Raw genomic sequence first — 25,459 nt, 5'->3', positions numbered from 1 at the left:
CGCTGACGCTACGTATTTTGCTCCCCATTCCTGCACTTGGGTGCCACAACAATGCCAGAAGAATCATCAAGGTCACGATGGTTTAAGCCCTGCACCAGTAAAAATATGGCAATATTCTCAAATTAAAAGAAAAGAATGTGATGCCAACACATTTTTAAACAATTATTTAATGACGAGCAGTGGCTTACTTCATACATAGCAATCTATTGCAATTGTCTTTTTGCAAATGTTACGTGAACTTGCAGGAATTGATATACATTATCGTTCAACTTCAAAGAATGCGAAATTTTCGTTTGGATGTCAACTAAATGATTTTTGTATAGCAAGTATCATGTGATAACAAGAACGTTTGATGTCAACTTGACGGACAAAAGTACCAAATGTTATTACACTTCAATCACTCTCTAATTTCCAAAGAAAGAAAATTTCATTTCTCCTCTAGTGAAAATTTATTCCTGAACAGTGAAACTCAAGGGACAAGACGATTTCGGGTGAAATTTAATTACGCCAACATATCAGGAATCCTGTCAAATTTGAAGGATCCCCTTTTCCGAACTGTTTTAGTCTTCATGGGCAGTGAATTTCTCAGTCGATATCGTTTAGTTTCTTATTTCACTCTTCGGAAAAATAACACCATGGCAGACATGAAAACTTATTAAGTTGGCTCTGTGTGCACAAACGTTTACTTATATTTAACTGGGATAGAGGCCTAGCTACATAATTACTGGAATTAGTCATATGGAAGTAACATTTCATGCAAACTAGTTAATGCAAACATCATGCAAGCGAAAGAGCACATGGAACGATTGTTAATACAGACCTGTTCATTTTTGTTGTGTTGCTAAAGTTAAATGTTGTGTGATGTGGATCAAACACTTCGTACAAATATCAAAAAATGATGTGAAACAAACACTTCTTGCAAACACCAAAGGCGTACAAACTGAATCTGAACAAATACGAATGCACAGCCCAAGGATGAAGTGATGAAACGATGTACACTGTAAGTTATAGTAACAACTTGCAAACTGAAGGATGAGAGAATAGCTAACCTTGCGGGCGTACTGTACAAGCTCTGGAAAAGAGAATTGGGGGAAAGCACTTAAATAACAGCAACGTTGCATTAACGCCCCGTCCACTGATCCTCACAGAGAATCCAAATGACATATTTTTGTCAATATCAACCCTCTCCCACTGATCCATCAGCCAGCCTCGCCAGATATATCTTGCGTTGTCCGTTCATGAAACAGCCGTGGTTTTGTTTTCGTAAGAAAGACAGTGTTGATTGATTAAAGCATCCACTGCAGTGGGTGGCAAGGCCTGTACAAAGAGGTATCAGTTTTACGCAGGCTAAAAAATATGGAACCATACTGGAATTCTTGTTTTGGGGGGTTTTTTTTGGGGGGGGGGTTGCTAAATACACTGCCCAGCTCATTGCCAGTCTGAAGGGTGACTCTATACAGGCTAAAAGAGTCATGAGAGACCAGACAGCCCGGTCCTTAAATAAAGCTATAGGTGTCTGTTTTCAGAGCCGCCGGCATCACTGTTGAAGTCTATATCATTATTTGTCTTGACGAAAATTTTCAGTTAAATACATTTAAGACTTTTTTAGAGACTTACGCTCGTTCTCGTGGGGGATGCCATCTTCAAGTATCATGGGGAGAACCTTCCATAACCCGTTTTCTGCCGCTTGAGTGAAGCTGAATTAGACCTCTATAACATCAGGCAACTGTGGCTACTGACACCAAAGCTAACATCACAGGTGGGAATCTTGGAAAAGTCACTGTCACGCCCAGACAGGGGTGTGGGTGTGTGTGTACCCGGGGTACATTTAGTTTAATACGAGGCTCTTTACTGTTGCAGGCAAATGCATGTGCGTTCATTTATGACTACCGATACATGTGCACCCGGCCAACATGGGCAAAGAATTGTTCAGTATGTTTAACTTCAACCAAAAACACACATGCGGATACACAAAATGAAAACTTATTCCATCCTCCCTGTGGAAGAATAACATATATCATTAAGTGAATTAGAAACAAAAACCATATACAAAAGCAAGCCGGCCCTTGCGTCACCAAGCTCCGGATACAGAGTTTTAAAACCCCCGCTCTGTGGGAAACACCAGCCTAATGGGCCCACGGGCGAGTTATGTGTTGACAAGCGTTACCCAACCACTATAGTGACCTTGCTTTAGACCAGTGATGACTTCCTCTAGGTAAGGATTGTACCCTGAATAATAAGCACATTACAAATTTTCTGGGAAATTCAGTTTTGCACAGACACTGGCATCTATACCAGCGACATCAACCTAATAATCTCTCCATGGTGGTCACAGAAAAGTATTCAAATAGATCCGCAAACAGACCGCTCGTCCATGACACTGTAAAATCAAACAACAAGAAACGAGTGAAGTGGCCCTGTTAATGCCGATAACAAATCCCATCCACTCCTTGCTAAAAAAAATCCAATCCACGGCATCAATATTTTTGGAATAATCCTGAAACCCCCCTGTTAGCATAAGGATAAAATCGACCGATTATTCCTTAAAACTTTCTTGCACAGACCGGTTTCCCTTATTTTCTCAGCCATGGAAACATTTTACGTAACCTTAGGAAACAGACCTCATGTTTGGCGGCCGAACTCAACTTCATCAAACTTGAGACGTAGGCATGTATGTTTCAGAGGGAAATTATTAACTGCGCATGTCCCGTTTTTTAGGTCATTTGCCTGCGTAATGAGGGCCATGGGAATTTGTGCCAGGCGAACAGCTGCTTCATTTCATGAAATTTAGGCCTACGTCGTATTTTAATTTTTTGGAAATAAAAATTCCTGCCCAAAATATTTCAAAGTGAGAGAAGGCCCTTTCCTATTACGTGTTTGGTGAAAATTAAATTGAGTTGAATTGAATTGAATTGATTTTTGTGACAGCGGTAGTTTGTTTACGTTTCAATGCGATTTCTGAAGACTCGAAACAAAGAATTCGAAGTTTTCCTGAAGTTTTCAAAAGTGGGCTGTGGTGTAGAAAGGTCGACAGGGTTTAGATTTGCTGACGGTTTGACACTAGCCTTTTTGTTTCTTTTCCTGACTAGAAGCGTTTGAATATCGACCTAACTCGGCACCTATTCCGTTCATTCCGCATTAAATCTTACCGTCTTGGGGGCGTAAGAATTCAGTGACTTGCGAACGGAATACAAATTCCAAAAGTACAGTAAGTTAACATGAAGTTCACTTTTGTAACCACGAGGTATATCTGTCATAAAATGCAAGGAAAATGTTGAAATTCACGGTACATATTCTGAGTTTTACATGTACATTGTAGTGCGTGAGCATGAATCACACGAACATGTACATTATGTACACTTGCTCCAACGGTCGAAAATTTCCTTGCACCTGTATGTGCACGTCTACGCCGCAGTAACAGCCCGCAGTATACTGGATCGGTTTTGAGCATGTAAGGCACAAACAGATCGCCCTGCGCAGAAGTATCTAATATAACTCATGGAATTCGAACCAAATATATATAGCTGCATGTACATAGAACTGATTGTACCGTGTGGTTGAGATTCTGGCCTGTCGTATGCAGTAACTCACTGTTTTTGGAAAACCTTTAAATTCAGAAATTTTGTGACCAAGTGATCGATTGAAAATGGAAATAATTTATCATCTTAGCAACAACTTTGAGGCTAAATTTCAAACTTATGTCGCATTTCTTTTCCCGATTCTATAGTGCTCTATTCGATTTAAGCCTTCTAAGGCACATACAAAGAGTTCAAATCCGTTTGTTAACTTTGTGCAAAGAAGTCTTCAAAACGAGAAGGCTCAACAGAGGATTGGCAAGTTGCTAAGGACATTTCCGTATGGTTCACGAGGTTCCGGTCAAGTAACCGTCTCCCACGGTCGAAGTCGTTAAATTCCACACGTTGAATGGGGGTGGAACATACGTGTAGGGCGACGTGTTACGCCCCTTCCCTTTACACCCACGCACACACAATTTTCCTGCAACTGGGATCCCCTATTGTCCCTCTTTTGTTTTACTTTAACTCTTTAAAAGACCACCCATATGTTTTGTGCACAATCCCCTATGTGAATCGGGGACCTTACTGGCTTCTATTGTTCAGGGTCCCCAACTGAATGCAAATACAAACTCACACTTACTCATAAAAGTAAAGCTTTTTCTTATGAATTGCATCTACTATCTGCATGTATGTACATTTCCATGAAACACATTACGAGGAATTATGCACAAAGTAATCCGCACATTATCATTTTGACCCAGAATAAGTAAACTTTTGTTTCATTGTTTCATCTTCAATTAGCAACATGGCCCAACACAAAGCCGTTGTGGAAAAAAAACAGCATACATTTAAATACCTGCAAGGAGTTTTTAAAAAGGAAAGCTTTTGAAAACAAAGAAAAATACGTTAGAATTTAGTAATTAACAATGGAATCCTGCGGACACAATGGGGCGGACATATTGGGCCCGCGGACACAATGGGGCGGACATAATGGGCCTGTGGACACAATGGGGCGGACATAATGGGCCAGAAAAAGTCAACGTCTCAAACAGACTGTCATATACTCGACGGCTGCATGGTTGTAAATATCGAGATTATTCCTTGTAGGTGACACTGTACTCTAACCCTTTGGTGTTGAATTTTCTCATGTGGACTTCCTTGACCATCGTTACTTGGTAGAGATCAGTCACATCCCCTACGGACTCGACACCCGTGATCTTCTGACGTTTCGGAAGATGTTCGTCTTCAACGGACACCCTGTAACCAATCTGCGCTTCACGGTGTTGGGTACAAAAGTGCCTGATGTAGTTGTCTCGCCTGGTAAACACTTTCCCGAACAACTTTTTTGAACAACTGTTATCAAACAAAAAGGGTGCGAAGTGAGTAAACGGCATATGAAGTAAAAATGTATTTGAAATATATAATAGGATGGTTAATCCAAAAGATGAAATGTTAATTAATACATAATTTCTTCGTATACATGTATAGGCCTGCGTTCACTTACATCTGTTTGCCAGCCTAAATTATTCCATATACCACCCTAGGGGTTTTCAGTGTTTTATACCACCCTAGGGGTTTTCAGTGTTTTACTGACATGAAGAAACTAAATGTCTTTATTATACCTTTTAGAAAAGCTGAAAGATTGGGTGTAAGGAAAGCTTTTGTTCTACAATAGACCGATATAGTGTGATTGATTGTTTGCTTTGGTTTTTTGGTTCAACTGTTTGGTTTTTCTGCTCTTTACAACGAACATTATAGTCATCCATAAGAAAAAAAGATACCTTTTCTCTTTGAGTTTAACTTGATGTAAGTTGCTCCTTTGTCTGCTCCTCTTGTTGTATGCCATGTTGCACTTGCTGCAAGTGTTGATGTCTGCAATAGAGATAAAAATGATTATTTCCGATATGTATGTAACACCTGGGCATAAATGAAATGCACGTACACTTTTGCCAAAGATGAACTCTGCAGTGTGACCAGCCCTGCGGTGGGGAACAAACTGAGGCCGTGTTCGCGATTTGCAAATTTTTATAAAGATATTGCGGACGTCGTAATTTATCATGCTGAAATAATCCGTGCTTATGATTGGTTAAAAACATAATACAGGATTATGATTGGCTGAGAGCTATCCCGCCACCAAAAACATATATGACATCAACTTTCCAGTTACAGCCCCAATGGAGAACGTGTCTCGACACGTTCGAAGAATAGCATTAAAACGAGAGAACTTTGAAAGTGTCATTTTTCAGTCTGATTGGTTGAGAGTTACACCGGATTAGTGACGTCATCTTTCAGGATATAGCCTAAAGGGAAAACGTGTCTGGGCATGTTGAAGTACAATGTGAAAATGAACAACTTAGAAGTAATCAGAGTCTACTCCTTTCTGGTTGAGAGCTACAGTCACGCCATGGACGTGCGTTATGCTTCAGGATTTATCAACAAAAGGAAAATGTTCGTGTCTGGACATGATGAAGTGAAAACAACAATATAAATTTCTGAGCAGATGCTAAAGCGTTTATGCTACTTGTTTATATTTTACATGTATCTTGACGTAACATGTGGATAAAATGTCTTTACACGTCGATTACAACAGTACTCAGCTACATGTGTGTATTTCATAATGCGCAGATAAACATGCAGATCACTTGCGACCTTATAAGTTGCCGTTGTTCTCTTTTTCGTGGCGTTGGGCTCGTTTGATATAAAATAAATGACTTATATTGAGCTTGACTGATGTGTCAATTAATTATATTCCTCTCACTACGTAGCAGGTTTGACGTTAAAGATTTAATACCGTACTTGTTAGCAATTATGACGGTGTAATATGTAAATTCTAAATTGCACAAACTGACTCGCTACACACGTTCGGGCACAACCCGAATTTATGAATGTCGGATCAATAACATTTATTTTCTCTCTCTAGGGGCTATTGCAATGCATTGCGCAATAAACAAAATCTTAATTGCTTTCGCGTCCCGTTTTTACCTTTCGAACGTACCACACGTACATCTACATACAAATGTAGTTGTAACAAAATAGTTGTGTTCATGGTACGCGTTCTTTCGTTCCCCAAGGTATAGGCCTAGATTGCGTGTAAAACTAAAAATCCGCTTGGCTTTGATTTTTTATTTATTTCATTTTATTTTGTTTTATCTCATTTTACTGAAATAAAATATGGAACAATTTATGACGATTATGACGCAAGTGACGATTTCAAACGCAAATGATCCCCTCATAGTGCAACAATGATTGTTGAGGCTGTAGGAGACATTGCATGGGAAACTTAAAAGCCTTTGGTTTTAACTCAATGAGACTTGTGTTCCTCAAACCTGAATTGTTCTTTAATATCCTATTCACATGGTGCGCCTTCATTACTCAAGACGTGTTAACTTAATAAAGATCCCTATATGCAGAGAAATCTGCCTGAAGATTTATGAAAAGAAAGAAAAAATAGTTTTGTGTAATCCGAAAGTTTCTACTTAAAAGAAAGAATAACCCCCGGGAAAGCATTAAACAGAAGAAATGTATATTTATAAGTTAAATGAAAACTTTAGGAATAATAAAGGTCCAGGACAGATATCGCCAGCGATCAAGATGTTTGTGGAACGGTACGCCTATCATAATTATGCAGAAACTCTATCTTGTCTCCAACATTCAGGCTACAGATACTTTTAAAAGCTTACATGGGGAATGAGTGCCCGTTGACAAAAATGAAAGTAAAATCTGTGTACGAATCCGTCTCCCAGTCACCCAGAGCGAATTATGAGTGACGCTTGTGCATCGTTAAATTGAATGATACTGTTGCTAATTTGAATCTACGATTCGGCGGCTACAAATGAAATTGAAATGCGCAAAGTTTCAAAAATGAAACATGGGAATAACAGGCTTTGAGTAATCGGTCGAATATGAATGCACGTTCACAAATTTGAATACTGTCGGCCGGGAAAACCTATTAGAGTTCACAGGATAAAGGTTAAAACTTTTCGTTAGTAAGGTTAGTTTTATTTTGCATGTTTTAACAAATTTTACAAATTTAATGGATTATTTGTCACTTACTTTTTTACATTTTTGTTTTCCTGGCGTTGTTATATTTGAAACACAATTTAATATCTTTGGGTTTTTACTTTTTATGAATTACAACTTTCTTTTACGTTTAGTTTATTTTATTCTCATCTTGGCTTAATGACCAATTTACAAGAATCTAAAAATTTGCATTAGGTACGCAAAAACGATAACAAATTCAATAAAAACAAGGTCATTTGTTAAACACCAACCTTTGTACGTGAATATTAAAACATCAGAATTAAATCTTACACTGTATAACATAAAATGATAAAACAAAGTTCATTCTTCAACTTCTAATAACACACTTTACTTTTCTGTGTTAATCTTTCTCTTATACATATTTTACTTGCATTCTACAGTTCTACTTTATATTGCCCGTTCACAACATTTTAACATTTTTATATTATTTCCTTTTTTGTACAGGTACATTGTTTTGTTTACGTATATCGTTTTGTTATGATTTCTAGTGATATAATTTATATTTAACATGTGAGACATTTTATGAGTTTTAACTCTTGTAGCTTGTTTTGTGTGCACATTTATATGTTTACTTTCACAGTGTACAGAATTTTGCATTGTTCTTACAAGGTTACATAACTGTCAATCCAAACTCAAAAACGCAGAAGCAATATATGCTGCAGGGTAAATGACCTCTTTTTTATCTTTACACGTGTTGCCTTTTTCTTGCTTCCCAACTTCAGCGTACAACGGTGACAAGTTTTAATGACAATTTTCAAGATGTATCTTCATATTCCTCGTAATTATCAAACAACACTATCGGCCATGATGGGAAGTCTTCAACGGTACTCAGCACCAGAGACACAGGCCTGTGCAATTTAGAGGTCAACCCCACCTGTAAAAGGCTTATAGACCGAAACATAGACAAACTCACCTTTTCTTTAAAAAACGACCTAGGTAGGTTAGTAAGTGGTAAAGGAGATGGAATTTTGCTTGAGGTGAATATTTTTTAAAACTCTTAATTATAAAAGATGACGACTAACGTATACCCGGATTTAAGTAAACACCCGGAGTTGACTTTAAACTCGGCTGAACAAGTGGAAACCAAGATATACAGACTCAGGAAGATCGAAGAAATTAAATCTCAAATCCAAAGAGAACGCGACGCGAGGGAAAATAGTTACAAAAAGATCAAACGACTTTTAACCGCGCTCGGATACGTGGAGTACGGCGTGGGAGCAATTGGAGCCACATCGGCAGCCGTCGGCATTCCCGCCATTTTGGGAGTCGTTACCAGACCCGTCGGACTTGTGATGGAAGGCATCGCTATCGGTGTGTTTGGCACTTACGCGATATTGAAATACACCTCCCGTAGACTCACCTACAAAACTAAAAAACACGACCAAATTCGAATGTTGGCAGACGCTTAATTAAACACCATCGAGGAATATGTATCTCACGCGATTGAAGACGGTGACATCTCTCAGGAGGAATTTGTCCTTATTTTATCCGAGCTGAAAAAGTTCAACGAAATGAAAGAAAAGATCAGATCGAATTCTTCTACAAAATTGGAAGAAACTAAAGAAACTTCTAAAGAAGAATTCGAACGCCAAGTCAACGAAAAAGCAGAAGCGCTAGCCAACGAATGGGCGGCGGTTTTAAAAAAAGATCTTATGATAAAACTTGGCGAATAAGTTTAACAAAGTCGGTTAAGTTTGAAGAAAAGCCAGAATCTCCACCCGCTTATCGAGAAGCGAGCAAAACGAGCGAAGCGAGCATTATTCCGATCAACCCGACCATTTTCACCATTTTCATTTTCAGTTTCTTCAACACGTTTGCCAGGTTCCACAGTTGACGTTTGATTCGATCGGTAATTCCACCTTTGGAAAGAGGAGCCGGCGTTGGTTTAGGTGCGGGTGTTGGTTTGCTCGCTCCGCTCGCTCCGGCACTCCTAACGCTAGCCACGATGCTACTAACGATGGTACTCACGGCTAACCCAAAAGCCGTTAAAATACTTACGATCGTGACGCCTTGCTCTCTAAATAAAATATTAATTCTCTCGCGTAGCGTTAAATCTTTACCTAGAGCTGTTTTCTTTTAACGTTTCAAATTGGTTTCTAAATCCCATGTTTAAATTTTTTCGCTGGGTATTCAATACTGCTAACTCATCGTTAAAATCTCCAAGAATTTTAAGCTCTGATTCTTTTTGTTCTCGCGTGATATCTGGTTCCTTCAATGCATCTTCAGTTGTCTGAATATTTTCTTTTACTCTTGCAATCTTAGATTCTACAAGTTTTAATTGGCCTCTTATTGTTTGTAAGCTTTGGTCGAGTCCTCTAATCTCTCTGAGAGTAAATTCTGAATTTGCATCTTCTGGGTTTAAGTTTCTAGACTGTTGCGCTATTTCTTGAAGTTGATCGAGTGCTTCATCTAATTCATCTACAGATCCGTCTTCATTTGTGATCTTTTCTATTTTGTCTGAAACGGCTTCTGAAACAGCTTCTACCTCTTCAATTAATTCAGTTGCAGGGTTTTTGTAGCCTTCTAACCCTAAAGTGCGTGTGATAAAATTTATACTACCTGAATTGGATTGTAAGGTAGATAATGCGAGAAACCGTAGTCCAAGTTTATCTCTTTTTGTTCTAGTCAGGCGGATTTTTTCATCATTAAATTTTGCATAAAGTAATCCTTTAGAATCAAGGCTAAATATATTTGTGTCTTTCATGGTCGGTTCAAGTCCGGTAGTTTCTTTAATCTCGTTATAAAAACTATTCATTGCATCTTTAGTGACATCATTACGTTGGTCTTCAGTGGTTATCCCCAGCCTCACTATGGGGTCATCTGTGCCTTCCACAAAACTCGTTTCTAGTTGATCTGTGAATAGGTTAGTCTCAACGAAATCTTGGTCGTCTTGTTCGTCCTGTTCTAATTCTTCTTGTTCACGCTCTTGTTCCATTTCTTCCATTTCGAATCCCTCTTCCTCCATTTTAAAATAAGGAAACTTAACTGCTACTGGTACTCATAGGAAAACTCGCGGGCAGGATACCCTGTGCCACCAACCAACCCTGGGTGGCCAATGCACCGCTAGACAGCGCGGTCAATTTCAACGCGTCTTCGGCAGACAACTTATTGAAATCCGGCTGTTTAACCTTGAACAGCTTGCTCGATAGCATTCACGATTCCGTTTACGTCGATCGATTTAGCGTTACTCATATTTAATGATAATGAATCTTAAATTTATTCCATGTCCAAAATCTGTTCTTCAATTTTGTTGGTTCGGAATAATGTTCGTTGTTCGGTAATGCTCGTTGCTCCGCTCGCTCCGCTCGCTTCTCTCTGCTCGTTCGCTCCGCTTCTCTCTGCTCGTTCGCTTTTTGGTTGAACGGTTTTGTTTTTCCAAATTAAATAGACCGCAAGCGCTCCAATGACCAATCCACCAAATATCAAGTTTCTGTTCTCTGTAACCGTTTGATAAATTTTATTTATTGAGCTGAAGTTCTGGTTGCTCTCTTCGCTCGCTTCGCTTTGCTTCATCTTGGCGAGCTGCTGCTTCATCTTTTTGTTATGCTCGGCTAATTTCTTACCTTGTTCTACACGCTTCGGATTTTTAACGTTTACTTTATTTTTAGTTACCGTCTGTACGTTCTTCTTTACCGGGCTGTTTGTTGAAGTGTTCGGAATTCTCGCTTCGCTCGTTTCGTTCGTTGACATCTTCTTTTAATATAACAGAGCTTTTGTTGAACTCCAGGTGTTTAGTGGTAATCAGCATAGCTGTAAGTGGTGACAGATACACTCCGTACTTGTAACAAACCTCAGTGAGTAAGTGACCCATGGTCTGACTGATAATCGGGCCGTCGTTTAGGTCTTTAGTCAGCACTTCTTCGGACGTTAAGTTGACGTTAAATCCGAGTAGATCAATCGGAGTAGCCATACCGAGTAAGCGAGAGTAAAGGCTCAAAATCGCGTTACCTTGAGTTCTCACGATCCCTTTGCCAAATTTAACTTCATAGAGGTTAAAAAGCTTTTCTTGGTCTTTGGGGGATAATGTTTCAATCTCCTTGACCGAGTATTCTTTACCTAAATATTTCTTACTCTCGCCTGACGCAGCTATCGAACAGAGTCTGTCTTTGACGCTCGCTTCGGTTGGTTCGCTGCTCGCTCCACTTTTTGAATCGTTGAGAATACTTTTGATGTCGTCCATTTTAATATATATGATTTAAGTTTGTTGTACGTTTGTTTGAAGCGTCGTACTCAACTGTGTAGTAGGCCAAGTTCATTGCTATAACTAGTTGAATAAGTAGTTGAACGTATTGTAGCACAGTTATCATTTGTTATAACTAGAATAAAATTAATTATAACCAGGCTGACATATCCCAGCTGTAACAAAAGGTAAGTAAAGTAAAGCAAATAAACAGATAACTGTAGCTAGTTCATAGCAAGTTAACATTAGTCTACAAGTCAGTTGACTCAACTACCTGATCGCACTTGCGCCTAAAGTTACACTTCCTACAAGCTAGCACGCAGTTTGATTTGATATGACCAATTTCGTTATCTAACCGCTCGATGATACATAGGTCATCTTTGTTTTCTAAGAATTGCATCTGAACTTTACAGTCGCTATAATAGCAATAGGGGTGATCTTCAGTTAATCCCCTGCAGAAGACCGCATCGATGAAATGGTCGGGGTCAAATCGATTATATTTCTTATCTTCAAAGCGAGAATTACTTATCCAACCTCGAATCGTTACCTTGATTGGATCGGTACAAATTTTGCAATATGACCTCTGCTTCCCGTGTTCACAAATAGATGTTCCTTTGCATTCAACGCATCGATATTTCTGCCTCCCGTGTTCACAAATAGATACCCCGCCACATTCTTTACAAACAGGTTTTTGCCTCCAATGGGGACACTTGTTTAGCTCTTGATAGGCTCTTACTTTAGCAATGCAACCGTTACAAGTCGAGTTAACTTTACCCGTTCTCTGTATGGAAAAGTTTGTCAAGTCCAAAAGCCAACGACACTTAGCGCAGTTTTTTTTACTTTCAATCATTATTACTTTACTTTTATTAATAGATTTTAAAAAATTTTCTCATTTTTATTGAACGCAATAAATCACCGGTGGTTCCGTATTTAAAATTAGCTAACTAAATTTCACGTCTCGTAAATACCTTTTAATTTGATCTCGTTTTTCGTCTGGAACTACGTCGTTTTCGTCTAGACATTGGTCGAACGAACCGCGATCCTTGCAGTGGAATATCGCGGTCCAGGCAGTATTCTCTCGGAAGTCTTTTAGCACCGAATTATACTTTTGCACAAGTAGCAAGCACGAATGGTTATAATGTCTACCCGAGAATGCCATCTTGCTGAGAGCGCACGTATTGCTCGCTTTAGATTTCTTTCGGTACTTAATAAACTGATCGGCTGCGCAGTCGTCGATAATGAATAACGTGTTCACCCCATCGAAAATTTTCTGATGAAGTTCGATCGCCTCGTTTAACTCTAGCCTTTCCAGATCTAAATCACACAGGTAAACGTTTTCGTCGGTGTATATCCACAGCCGTTCTAAATAAGTTTTATTCTTAAAAAGCGTCGGACAGATAATCACGATAGCTTCAAACGCGAATTTATATTCAGTTTCTAAAAGATTTAAAATCCAGTTGGTCTTCCCGGTACCCGTCTTACCCACGATTAAGGCGCAATGGGGTAATTTATACATCTCGTTCATTTAATTTAATTCAGTTTAATAAACCAAACTCTTGAAGTTTCCGTCTTCGACCGTGAGTTGCGAGTCCATCACCAAAAACACGTACATCGTCAGAGGTCCGCTCGCTTCGCTCGCTCTTTCCATTTGAACCGATATATCCCCTCCTCCGCCAAGTGGTCTACCCGATCCGTGAGCGCTGTTATCGTCGGAACTTCTGAAATCGAGCCAGAGACCGTATTTGTCTTTCAAATAGTCGGCTAAGTCTACTCCGGTTAAGTTTAAATATTTGGTCACCGCTCTCGCCAAAATATTTTGTAATTTCGTTCCAATGTTGATATTCAAACAGACCCTGCGAATAAAGTTGATTCGATTTACCTTCGACCGTGACGACCGTTTTAGTGATATGCGGATTATAAAATCTCTGGGGATTTTTGATCGTCGGGTCTCTAAACAAAATTAAAATTCCTTTCAAGCTCTTGATCGTCTGATCGATGCTGATGTTCCATAGCGTGTCACTCTTGTTTACGGCCTGTTTTTTCCAGGAATGCACTCGGTCGAATAGGTAATACATCGTTTTTTTGTTCCTGAGGGTTTGGGCCAAGTCTCGATTAGTAACAACTTCGTATTCCAAGGTCAGGTCTGAAATGGAGTACTCGGCCGCAGTATCTGACGAGTTGACCACTTAGTCGTGATCGTTAAAAACCAGTTGATACGTCAGAGGCTCTTTAAACCACAAAGGATAAAACGGAGCGTGATCCGTCAACATCGGCGTGTCCAGTGGAATCGCGTATCTGTTTTTAAAAGCGTCGGCGATTGCCTTGTCTTTACCGTTGTTTGCGGCTTCGTTTTTATCGCCCGCCCCTAGACGTATCTTGGCCACGTTTTCTTTCTCTAGTCCAAAGTACGCCATGTTTTTAGTCTGCGACAACGGCAACCAATTGTCCTTAAAATTGTGAAATACGTCTGCATCTCGGTAACTTACGATCTTGTTTCCCTGTAGACTCACGTTTATTTCAGAAACCAGGTTTCTCGCCACGTTGTTATACACTGTCCTGTTGTCGTCCGAGGCGCCGTCTAGATCCAGTTTAAAAGCCAACTTTGCCGTGCCGGGTAAAATGACGTCGTCCGTGCCTAGAGCTGGAAATTTTACGTTTAACGTGTGACCCGCGGCTATGGTACTCGGGTTGTGCGTAATGGTTACCTCCCTCCTGTCGCCTTTGATCGCGCGAGGTACTTTAAGTCTGCGACTCGGGTTTAGCTTTTTGGTGTATTGTTGCGACATATTACTTTTAATATATACTAGTCTTATTTACGATTCTTATTGAAATATTTTAAAAAGAAAAGAAAACGCGATTAAGGATACACCGACCGTAAAAAACAGGTCTTCGTATTTTTCACTTTGGGTCTCTGAAACCTTATCACCGATGTGATCTATATCGGCGCGAATATCACCCAATATCTGCTCGATGTTGCTTAGGTCTGCTTGAATCTCCGACAATTGATCTTTATTTTCGGTAACACTCGCTTCGCTCGTTGCCCGCTTCGCTTCGCTTCGTTCGTTCATTTAATGTAATTTAACCTTATTTTAAAAATAGTATTTTGACGACGATTGGATCTGGGATAATAAACGCCTTGGCATTTACGGGCTCAATTTTTTTATTTAGCAGTTTATCAAAAAGCGGTAAATCGAGCGTCGACGAAGAACGAAAGCGACACGACCTAGCGTTGGAGCAATTAGATCAAGCACAACAAGAGTGGGAACAAAACCGCATACAAAAACTCGACTTTTTAAACGAACGAATGCGACAAGAACGCGCGAGTCAAAAGGTGTTTACAGACATATACGAAGCCCTACGAGCTTATTCAGAATGGACCGGTAAGAGTATTGCCCCATCACCGCCAAAGCCTACATTGTCCGTTTTTTACGAGCCTTCCGAAGATCAAAAGATTCGCGAGTTTGTTTGGATTATATCCGGGACGGCCTTGGTGGGGTTGTTAGCTTATCGATTTGCGTCACCTATTTTAAAATGGACCAAACTTTTAAAAAACTATTTTACAGCCCGCAGGGTTACTGGCGAGGAGAAAGCGCGGTCGATCATCTACACGAAAAGACCGGTGCCGACAAATCAGTTATCAGGAACTGGCTAAAAAAGCAGGCCATTTGGCAAATATACTTACCCGCACCACATTACGTACCCAGACCTACAATGTTGCAATTAGAATCGGTCGAACCTAATTACGCTCATCAAATGGACGTACTTTATTTACCCTGGGACCGAGTTAAAAGAAAAACGTTTAAGTACGCTTTGACCGTGGTAGACGTGGGTTCCCGGTATAAAGAAGCCGAGCCGTTGACCAGTAAAACCGCCGAACATGTAACCGAAGCGACCAAGAAAATTTACGAGCGATCACCTCTGACCTGGCCCAAATTCGTAATGGTAGACTCGGGCCGGGATCTGAATTCAAAGGCGACTTCAAACGGTTAATGACGAAAAATAAAGTACAAATTCAAGTGGGTGAACCTGGGGTACACAGATCTCAAGGAATCGTGGAAAGGTTTAACCGCACCTTAGCCGAGCGTTTATTTGGCCACCAATACGCTCAAGAAATGATAAACGTGGGCGAGCGAAACGTGGAATGGGTAAAACGTTTGCCTCAAGTTATAAAATCGTTAAACGAAGAAAAAACGCGTTTAATCGATGCCGTTCCTGCAGAAGCTATAAAATTCCTCCAGACGCGGTCGTCAGGTATCTCTATTACCCGGCGAGGCGAGCAAGAGGGAGGCACCGTCAGAAGGGCGACGGATCCGATCTGGTCCGTGGACGTCTATCAAATTGAAAAGCGCACCAGTCAATTTAAACGAGTGAAAGGCAAGCGGATAAAAACGGGCCCAACTTTGTACTATTTATTAAACGGCCCAAATAGGAGTTTCGTCAAAGAGGAACTTCAGGTAGTACTCGAAGACACCGAATTACCGCCTGATTAGCTTAGGTTCGCTTCGGTAATACTCGCTCCGCTCGTTGCTCGCTTCGCTTCGCTCACTTGCTTCGCTTATGCCCGTAAGCTAACGTATCGATTCCATTTGATAATATGTAGCGCTTTGTATCTAAAGGTGATAGACTAAGTTTCTGTTGAGAGACCGTGAACACCCGATGTTTGTCCGATCTAAATAATTGCTGTTTATTGAAATAAGAAACCCGGTCAAATAGGCAACTTTTATACATCTCGTGGGTTAACCGTTTCTCGGTTACCACTTTTGTGACCCCTTTTGCCTTCTTTAAACTTTGATCGACCGTCAAAATCGAATACATTTTTGGTCTGATGCACACGGCTTCTAAAATTGTTTTGCCACCAAATTCGTCTTTCATTTTGCCTATGACTTTTTTATTTTTGGTGCTGGAAAGTCGATGATCGGGTGGGTAATTACCAAAGTCAAATAATGAACGATTTTTACTCAGGTAGTCGACCATGGAATGCTCGCTTCGCTCGATCTGAACTAATAGAGAATCAGTGTCCGTGTAAAGTAAGCGTACCCCCTCACCGAAATTGGCTTTTAGCTCGTTGTAATAAAAATCGTACATCAACGTTTTGGAGATATCGAGAATACTTACGCCGCAATAGATTGGCTTATTTAATTTTGTTTTGGTTCGGTACATCTCCACAAACGAAAGCTCGCACTCCTCAAATAGTACCGTCGATTTGTAATTCGGTTTATAAGTTAATTTTCTGTATTTGTCGGAATCCTGTACGTCCCTCAGTAAATGACCGTCAATTCGATATCTGACATTTTCCATCGTCTTGCCAAAGACTGAGTTATTCATCAATTTGAAAAAGTCTTTCTCAAAATCAGACTTGGCCAATTTACGCAATTTTGTGTTTTTGTCGATGTAACCCTTCATCCACGGCTTTTGACGGAAACGCATTACCCGGTGAACTTCTTTGATCCACAACCCGAGTTTGAGATATTTTTGCAATGTACGATAATGGCACACATATTTTTCTTTGGTGTTGAGAGTAGACACGAGTTTGTCTACCGAGACGGTACTCGCTTCGCCTTTACCAATTAAATTTTGTTGACAGCTCGAAAGCCATTCGTTCGGTACCAACATATTTTCGGGTGCAAGTGGAAAGTCATTATGTTTGTCATGGTGACGTTCCGGATAATCCATAGTGATCTCAAACATGTAACCGTAGTCGTCAGTTAGTCGCAACTCGTGCATGTAATAGTAAGTAAATTTTTCTAGGTCTGTTTCCCAAGTAAATTCCCCTACAGGCAGATATTTGCTCATCGCCCAGCCGTATAAATTATTTGCGTCTAGGTACAAAATGTGCGACTCTGGCTTATTTGGGTCGTAATCAGGCAGTTTTGGGTTATTGGCCCTTTGCATATCGTTTGGTTCCCACACTCGAAATCCCACCCCTTTTTGCCCTTTCAAAGAACAAATGCTTATCAATGTCGGTTAATAGTTCCAGCTGTACCCCCGAATGCTTTAAGAGTGCATCCCACGACAGACCCGGTGACGTGTAATAGTTGGCTGGGTCAAAGCCGTAGTTCTTCTTGCAGACTTTCCGAAAGTTTTCAAAAACAGCCGCTAGCAATAACACGTCCGTTTCCACGTATGGGTCGTGGTAGTTCCCTAGGGTTTTACAGCCAAAGGCTCGCCATACTGTTTCTGCACGAGCGTATTCTTGCTCGGTTATTCCTCCCTGCTTCAAAGAGCTATAGAAAGCGTCTACTGGCGGGAGTTGTCTCTCTTGGAACCGATCGAAGGAATCGATATATTCGTAAGGGTAAATTCCTTTGTCCAAGAGTAAATGACTGTTATTAGGGAACCTTTCACAAAGTAAGTTAAAATCATCGGGTGAACAATTTTTAACCAACCGATCTAGCGAAGCCGCCATGAAATGAAATGAGTCTAAAAATCTGAGTTGGCCAAAAGAAAACGAAATATAATTTTCAGTAATTTTAGCGATCAACTTAATTGATTTCCCGTAAAATTTGTGGGCGCCTTGCATGATTAAATGTGCGTCGTATTTTTCTAAATTATGTAAGATCACCGGAATGGGTGTTTGATTGGCCACGATTCTTAACTTGAGATTACAACTGGCGTGCGCAGGGCCTCGGTACTTCCCCGTCACGTGACAATGATCGTGAACTTTTCTAAAATTATTGATGGGCTTTTTGCAATCTAAACATACCCATTCTCTGAACCCAGCTTCATTTTTATGACAGAAATCAATTTTGTCAGATTTTGTTTTTGGTTCATTTGGAATGTCACACTGGTAATGAGATTCGTTCGCTTTCGCTCGATCTATCAACTTTTCGCAGATCCAACATCTGTTACATTTTTCGTAGATTTTTTGTAACTCGGGTGACCAGATCAACTTCGCTTTATTTTTAAACGTTTCGTTGATCTTCTTTGTTTCCTGGGAAAGTGACCCTACAAAATTAACAGCCGCGTCTTGACCTCTGTACGTCTTTTGGCTAGTGCATCGCATCTGACGACCGCGTATGAGTAGCCACAAGGCTTGTGAATCTGTGTTTTGAGAGTGTTTGTATCTGTCGGCAGTAATTTTTCTAAAACGGACTCAAAATCAGCGTAAATGACAAAAGGAACATCTTGTTTATTTTTGTAATTTTTTTAAATTTGAGTACATTCTCGCCTTTGGCGGGCAACTCGACCGTACATGTGGGAACGTTTAATCCTTGACAATCTTCTTTGTGTCTGGTTAACTTTTCCTCCGTTTGGAAATGCGACATGCAATTAAAACACCAGTGTTTTTGGCCATTGTGATGATTGATATCACTCGTTAACCGAGAAAAGTTTTTAATCCAACAGTAGTGATTTTCGTCATCTCGGGTAAAATAAAGTAAATTGATCGGTTCTTCTGGACGCTTGCTTTTGTAAAGAATGTAAAGACCGTCTTTTTTGGTGTAACCAAACACATTGATCGCCAAGTTATTTTGCGATTCGATACGTGGGATCTGTGAAATCGGTGTTGGAAAGCTTATGTTTGTGAAATTTAAACCATCTGATTCTGGCCTGTAAGTCGAAGGCCGCTCCTTATTTATTTTATATTTTGGATTTGTTTCTAGCTGGCTTTTGACTTCGTCTGAATATAACTTTAAAGCTGCCTGCAACGCCCATCGGATACATTCTTGATCTTTATTTTCGGCATTTATGTTCCTTAGGCAACGGAATGTAAGAAGAACCCACTGGATTATATTTAACCACGTTGATGTAGAAAGCGACAACTTTGTCAAAGATCCAACCCGAGCCTTTTTGTGTGTGAGCCTCCACCTCTTTTATTTGTTTTTCCCTCTGTTCAGTGAGTGTGTTTTTAACGTCGGCTTTATTTGCGACTGCATCGTTGTCGCTCGGAAAGGGAAATACGCCAAATTCAACTTTCTCGGGTTTTTCCAATCTAAACTGAACTTTGATATTTGTTTGCAATTTGCACGAACCAATTTCTTTTAGTTCTTCCAAAGCTTTTTTCTCGATGACAGTTTTGTAAAAATCAAAAAAGTGTACCAAATCGTATTCAAAGAAATGGGGTATCAATTCCCAATTATGAAAATTACCCTGAAAGCGCCTGACGTTTCTAATGTCGACTTCCGCTATTTCCTCGGGCTGAGTGTAAGCTTTAATCGCTTCAATAAAGTCCTGTTTGACGTATCTGTCTTTGTTTGCAAAAGGAATATTATATTTTTGTACCGTTTTCAACAGCTGCCGATATGACTGACGCGGGAGGTACCTAAATTGTTTTTGATCTGCCCGTATAGCTTCAATGAGCTCGGGTTTAGTGTGAGATTTACGGGTGATTGCCGGTAATGGGATGTTATACCGCTTGACAAAATCTTCTAAAAACGCCTTCTTAAATCGATTAAAGTTCGTTAGTAGAGGTCGGTGTTGTGGGTTGCTCATGTCTCTATTTATATGTAGGTCTCTAAAATTTTTATCATTTTTTCTGACGCCTTGACTTGACATGTTTTTTTGTATATTGTTATTTTTATATATAGGCCATTTATTTAAGGCGGTTGTAAACAGCGTGTTTTGCTTTGAACAGAGCCATGCTTTAAGTAGAGGTCACGAGTTCAGGTCGACGGGAAGTCCCTTTTTTTGTGTGAGTGATTGCTGGTGCGATCGGTGCTAGTCAAAAGTGCGCCGGGTCAAAAGGTCAAGGTCAGTGAAGTGGAAATCCCCGGCGCTAGTCACGAGTTGTTTACAGGAAAAGTGCACCGGGGTCAAAAGGTGAGTGGGAATCCCCGGTGCGAGTGGTGAGTGAAGGGGGTGAAAAGGGCGTGTGCTCCAGAACTCTCCTATCCCTACTACTCGGCGACTTTATTATCAATATGAATAAGCATGGACCGAAAACAGTGCAGGCCTACGTGTACATGGCTGTGCCATGTATGTGGTAGTTTCTCCCACATTTATTTTTCTCAGTTTTGCTGACTATTGCCAGCGTGGTACCATCCCCCATTACAATCAAACTTTGTGTTCAAAAATTTGAAGAAAAAAAATACAGCTGCTTGTACATTTTGAGCTGTTCAAAACTTTCCAAACTTAGTCATATGATTTGTGATTTTGCATTCGTACGACAACTTAACAACACAGTCCGTACAACATGTATATTGACATCCGACTCGGTAGTTTTACATGTATTTTAGTTTAATCCATGCTTGAACTGTTAAACGATACCGGATCGCCTATGAACAAGAGAAAAACACGTGCACTCACCTGTCTCACTCTGCCACAGTCATCCAGTACTCAAAATTCCTCGCAATTTGATCAAATAACCTGCCTCAACCTGAGCCCAGGGCAAGAGCTGTCCTCATGAGCAATTCGTACCGAACAATTCCCTGTCTCCAAATGTACTCATAGCGTTGCCTGCGAACTTGGAACTTGGCTCCTCAAATTATGTCAATGAGGCTGAATGTCAGCCAAATCCTGCGTTCTTATTGGTCGAGAGGCTAAAAAGATGACGTAATATCGACTATACTGGCCCTAGGCAATACTGCTAAAGAAGGTGTCTTTCATTATACGCTGGTTTTAAGCGCATTCTTTGTCAAAAATGTGGTAAATTACATGATAATTATCCAAAAACACAAGTTCGCATTCGAAAATGCGGCAAAATTTTCCTATTTTTCAACGTGGCCACAGCTTCAATTTATACTCTACAAAAATGTTCAGTTTACTGACCTCAAAAGTGAATTTTTTCATCCATAAATATCTCTAGCTGACTCAGGATGCAACCGTTTTGAAGCGTTGCTTTCGCATGCATGACAGGCACTTGGATTTCCAGGTCACTGATTGGTTGAAGAATTCGTACAAGTATGCACACAGAACCCGGATGTGCTTAGGCTTGTAATCAAACGTAGCACGCGATGCTGTTAGCTTTACATACATTGCGTGCGTAGATTCAGGTTTCCAATTGTATAATTGTTATTTTACTGTAAATCCTTATTTGGGGGTTCTGTTCTCAAGACTTCTTTTCATAAATCGGCTTTAGTCGATCAACATTTCTCACTATATTTTGGGTGCCGAACAGTTGTTTTGACAGATATTTTTAATGTTTTGTTTCCGTAAGTATTGTTTGATTATATGTGTTATTTGGTGCTATTTTCTTTAAATCACCAATCAATCTCTTTTGCTTTGGCTACATATTGTGACGCAACAGAGGGCGCTAGTCACGAGGCACGGTGCAGAGTTATAGATGGCGCCCTGCCCAGTAACAGAGGCAGATGTCAGGCGCGCATAGCTGTGTGTCAAGCAAGCGCGGCGCATAGGCTCCGCCTTGTGCGTTGTGCGATAGGGCAGCGGAAGTCACTGTTGGTCACCTGCGCGCGCGGGTGTGGTCAGAGCAGCGCGAAAGCTATAAAAGGCGCGAGTAGGCTAGGCTTTGTGGTCCTGATCAAGGGCTGATCCTGAGGTAAGGGTCGAGAATCCTGTGCAAGGGTTAAAGTCACCTAGCCTAGTGTGACCGTGCCTAAGTCCGAGTGGTGCGTGTGCTGTTGAGGGGCTTGGTAGGTTGAGGGGCTAATTGGTGGTGCGGTATAGTTCCTGATAGGAGCTTGCGGTCGATGCAAGGGCGGATTGCTATCTCGTGACGTGAGTTGCGTGTAGCGCAGCCCTGACAATAAGCCCCGTAGACTTGCTAAAGTCCCTGATTTGGCACTGGATGCCCACAATTAATTGTGGTGTTCGCTGCTCTGGGCAAAGTCCAGTCACGTATAATCACGCAGTTTCCCCGTCAATAGCGCCCTCTACTGGTGTATTGGTTGGGTGTGTTGATGAATACACCAGCCGCTTGTTAATTATTGTATATAAGTCAGGAGTCCAGGCGAAGTTCATTTCAAGTCAGGTCTGTCCAGGTTACGTCATTAAGTTTCGACCAATCAGATTAGCCATCATCTCGACGAAGACCAACTTTCTTGGGGGACGTTATACTTCGGTCCCAACGGACTCGTCCCTAGCCGCTCAGGTACTCTCCGGCGTGCCGTCCGACGCACCGCACCTCGAGGAGGAGGGCGCCCTCGCCTTCGTCGGAGGGGCGCGGCGCCACAATATCCTTTGCATTTAAGAGGAAAAGGACATTGTTTGGTTTATTGGGGCTTCAGACTTGGGTTATATGAACATTATCAATTTCAACGCACCGATTAAAACTGAACGCATTAGGGGTACCTCCTTACACTGGCTTGATGTGGAAATCCTTCGACTTATGAGGCAACGTGATCGTTCGCACAAAATCGCCAAATGCACAGGGTCACAAATACATTGGGATTCTTACACAAAACTGCGTTACACGGTGACTAAGAAAATACATCACAGGAAAAGTGAATACTTCACGTCAGCCATAGAGGAGAACAAAAGCAATTTATGTATGTTATGGAAAAAGCTAAAGGAGGTTCTCCCGAAGAATAAAAAAAGTGTTCCAAACTCCACCCTTTGTCCATATGGAGAAGACATTGACGATCCTATTGACATTGCTGAGATATTTAGTAAACATTTTTCTACAGTTGGAAAACGCATAAAAGGTGGCAATGGTCCCTTGTACGAGCCTGAAAATAATGACGATAATGCTGATGCCCCTACTACGATTCCCTCGACGATGAATTCCTAAATGTCAGTAAGGAAACCAACAAGTCCGGATGGGATATAAGTGTTAAAATTATCAAAATGGCTTCCCCCGTGTATTACCAAATGTCTAATTCATATTTTTAACCCCTCCATCACATGTGGGAGATATCCCAAAGACTGCAAACATGCTCTGGTGACACCAATTCGTAAGAAAAAAGACAAATGTAGCACAAGCAATTATCGTCCAATCTCGATACTGCCGATTGTCTCTAAGATTTTGGACAGGTGAGTGCACTCGTCAGTATACGCTTACCTTGAAGAAAATAACCTATTCCTAGTTACCAGTCAGGATTTAGACCCTTGCACTCAACTGAAACCACTCTACACGATTTGACAAATAGGTGTGTCCAGGCTATAGAGCAAGGAGAAGTTACAGGCAGTGTATATAAAGATCTCAGTAAAGCATTTTGATCGTACTGACCATGAAATTCTTCTGGAAATTGAAAAGGCTTAACATGTCTACTCCACTAATCGTTCGGTTTAAATCCTACCTAAGCGATCGTACTCAGTCGGTAAATATTGAGGGTAACATATCAAAGGTTCTGCTATTAATATCGTTGGTTTCTCACAGGGTTCAATAGGACCGCTTTTATTTATTATTTACACAAGTGATGTGCCGTCCTGTATCCCGCCAAATTGTAACTTGTATATGTATGCAGATGAATCCACTCTAACGTGTAGCTCTTCTAATATTAAAAATATAAAGGAATCTGAATGAGGCTCTTGACAGAATTCTACATTGGTGTTCAAGAAACAAACTTGAACTAAATACAAACAATACCAAATGCATGCTTATTGGCTCAAGGCAGAAAACCTTCAATACAGAATTGAACCTCTACAATGCTGATAGCCTAATTGTCAAAGAAAAATCTTGCAAATTGGGAGTTATTGTTGACGAAACACTAAGTTGGGGCCCACATGTTGATTACGTCAGAAAAAAGTCTTATCTAAATTAGGCACGATAAACAGAATCTGGAACAATGTCTGACAAAGTAGCCTGCACACATTTTTCATTAGCTTAGTCATCCCAACTTTAGAATACTGTTGCACGGTATGGGAGGAAGATACATATCCCACGATACCATTCTTAACAAATGTCTAACAAGAGCTGCACTGATAACCCTCAAATGCACCCCTCTCACCCCCTCAGCGAATATATTTGCTACACTGAACTGGGTACCATTTCCGAGACGGATCTAAAAAGACTGGTCTTGTTTTAAAATGTCTGAACAAATTGACTTTATGTATATGACAAATCTGTTTATGCCATTCACACGGATTCGCGAAACAAGCTACTCAGTTGACAAGATACTATAAGTCCCTTTATCCAAAAAAGAATGCTACGCTCAACGTTTTGCGGTGAGTGGTGCAAAAACATGGAACAATTTGCCAGAGCAACTCAGAAGTATACACTCCTTAGGGACATTCAAATAAAAACTACGGAAACCCATGACCAGTGCTGTGTAGTCTAAAATGCTGATCTACACAGGGATCCCAATACGACGCTTTTAGCGTCGATCTACGCACTTCCGCGTTTGAAAACGAGGCTGTATGTGTCAGCTTCAGTTCTTAAGACGATCAGACGATTGAAAGTAAGGAGTCAAAACACAAAATACATAAAGGTATGTTAAATTCAGACTTTTCAGTCTGCAAAGTTTTGTGGAAAAGTCTTTCAGGATGACTCGACACGTAAAATCAAAAGAAAGAATAACGGCAATGTACCGCGAACTAACGTACCTGCGATGGTCGTGCATCTGCATGTGCAGTGGGCGTGACTTAAACTGAAGTGGCATCACACTTACGAACCAGACATTGCATTACGTACTGTGTCGACTCCGCGGGCGTGCGTGAGGAAGTTCAACACAGAGATCCTCGGTTTCGATGCGGATGTGTGTAGACGGCGCTAATGTAAAATCTTTCTATGGAGATGTAAACTTGGTTGCCAACGTTCACTGGAGTCGGATCGGGAATTTCCCCGTGTTCTTTTTTCCCAAAGGGTTTTTTGAAGGGTTTTCGCCCATCCCGTGATCAGTATTTAATTAATGCCTTGATAAATTTAAATGTTCACATGTGTATGATA

General features: G+C 40.6%; 1 protein-coding gene across 3 annotated transcripts; it reads right to left on the bottom strand.

Moving 5' to 3' along the window:
- Nucleotides 1–22,227, bottom strand: LOC110988157 (uncharacterized). Of its 3 annotated transcripts, XR_015423375.1 has the most exons (4): nt 21,442–22,227; nt 5,297–5,387; nt 1,050–4,868; nt 1–89 (listed from the first exon to the last, which is right to left on the bottom strand). XR_015423375.1 is itself a non-coding variant. In XM_022251422.2 (3 exons), the coding sequence occupies exons 2-3, from the start codon at nt 5,359–5,361 to the stop codon at nt 4,610–4,612; spliced, it is 324 nt and encodes a 107-aa protein (XP_022107114.1). In that variant the 5' UTR covers nt 5,362–5,387; nt 21,442–22,220; the 3' UTR covers nt 3,637–4,609. The 3 variants fall into 3 exon arrangements, 2 of the variants coding, with proteins under 2 accessions (XP_022107114.1, XP_086986076.1); XM_022251422.2 differs by lacking the exon at nt 1–89 and having other exon boundaries at nt 3,637–4,868; nt 21,442–22,220; XM_087129950.1 differs by lacking the exons at nt 1–89; nt 21,442–22,227 and adding an exon at nt 20,980–21,409 and having other exon boundaries at nt 3,637–4,868.
- Between the last annotated feature and the right edge of the window lie 3,232 nt (nt 22,228–25,459).

This window comes from Acanthaster planci, linkage group LG19, assembly GCF_054643075.1.
Source record: "Acanthaster planci isolate LZ-2023a linkage group LG19, COTS_SCS, whole genome shotgun sequence".
NCBI classification, from domain to species: Eukaryota; Metazoa; Echinodermata; class Asteroidea; order Valvatida; family Acanthasteridae; genus Acanthaster; species Acanthaster planci.
This window is presented reverse-complemented; position numbering and strand designations above follow the sequence as displayed.

Coding starts and splice junctions, on each gene's coding strand:
- LOC110988157 (XM_022251422.2), bottom strand. CDS start 5,361: ATGGCATACAACAAGAGGAGCAGACAAAGGAGCAACTTACATCAAGTT. Junction 4,869..5,296: donor GTTAAACTCAAAGAGAAAAG/GTATCTTTTTTT, acceptor GTTTGATAACAG/TTGTTCAAAAAAGTTGTTCG.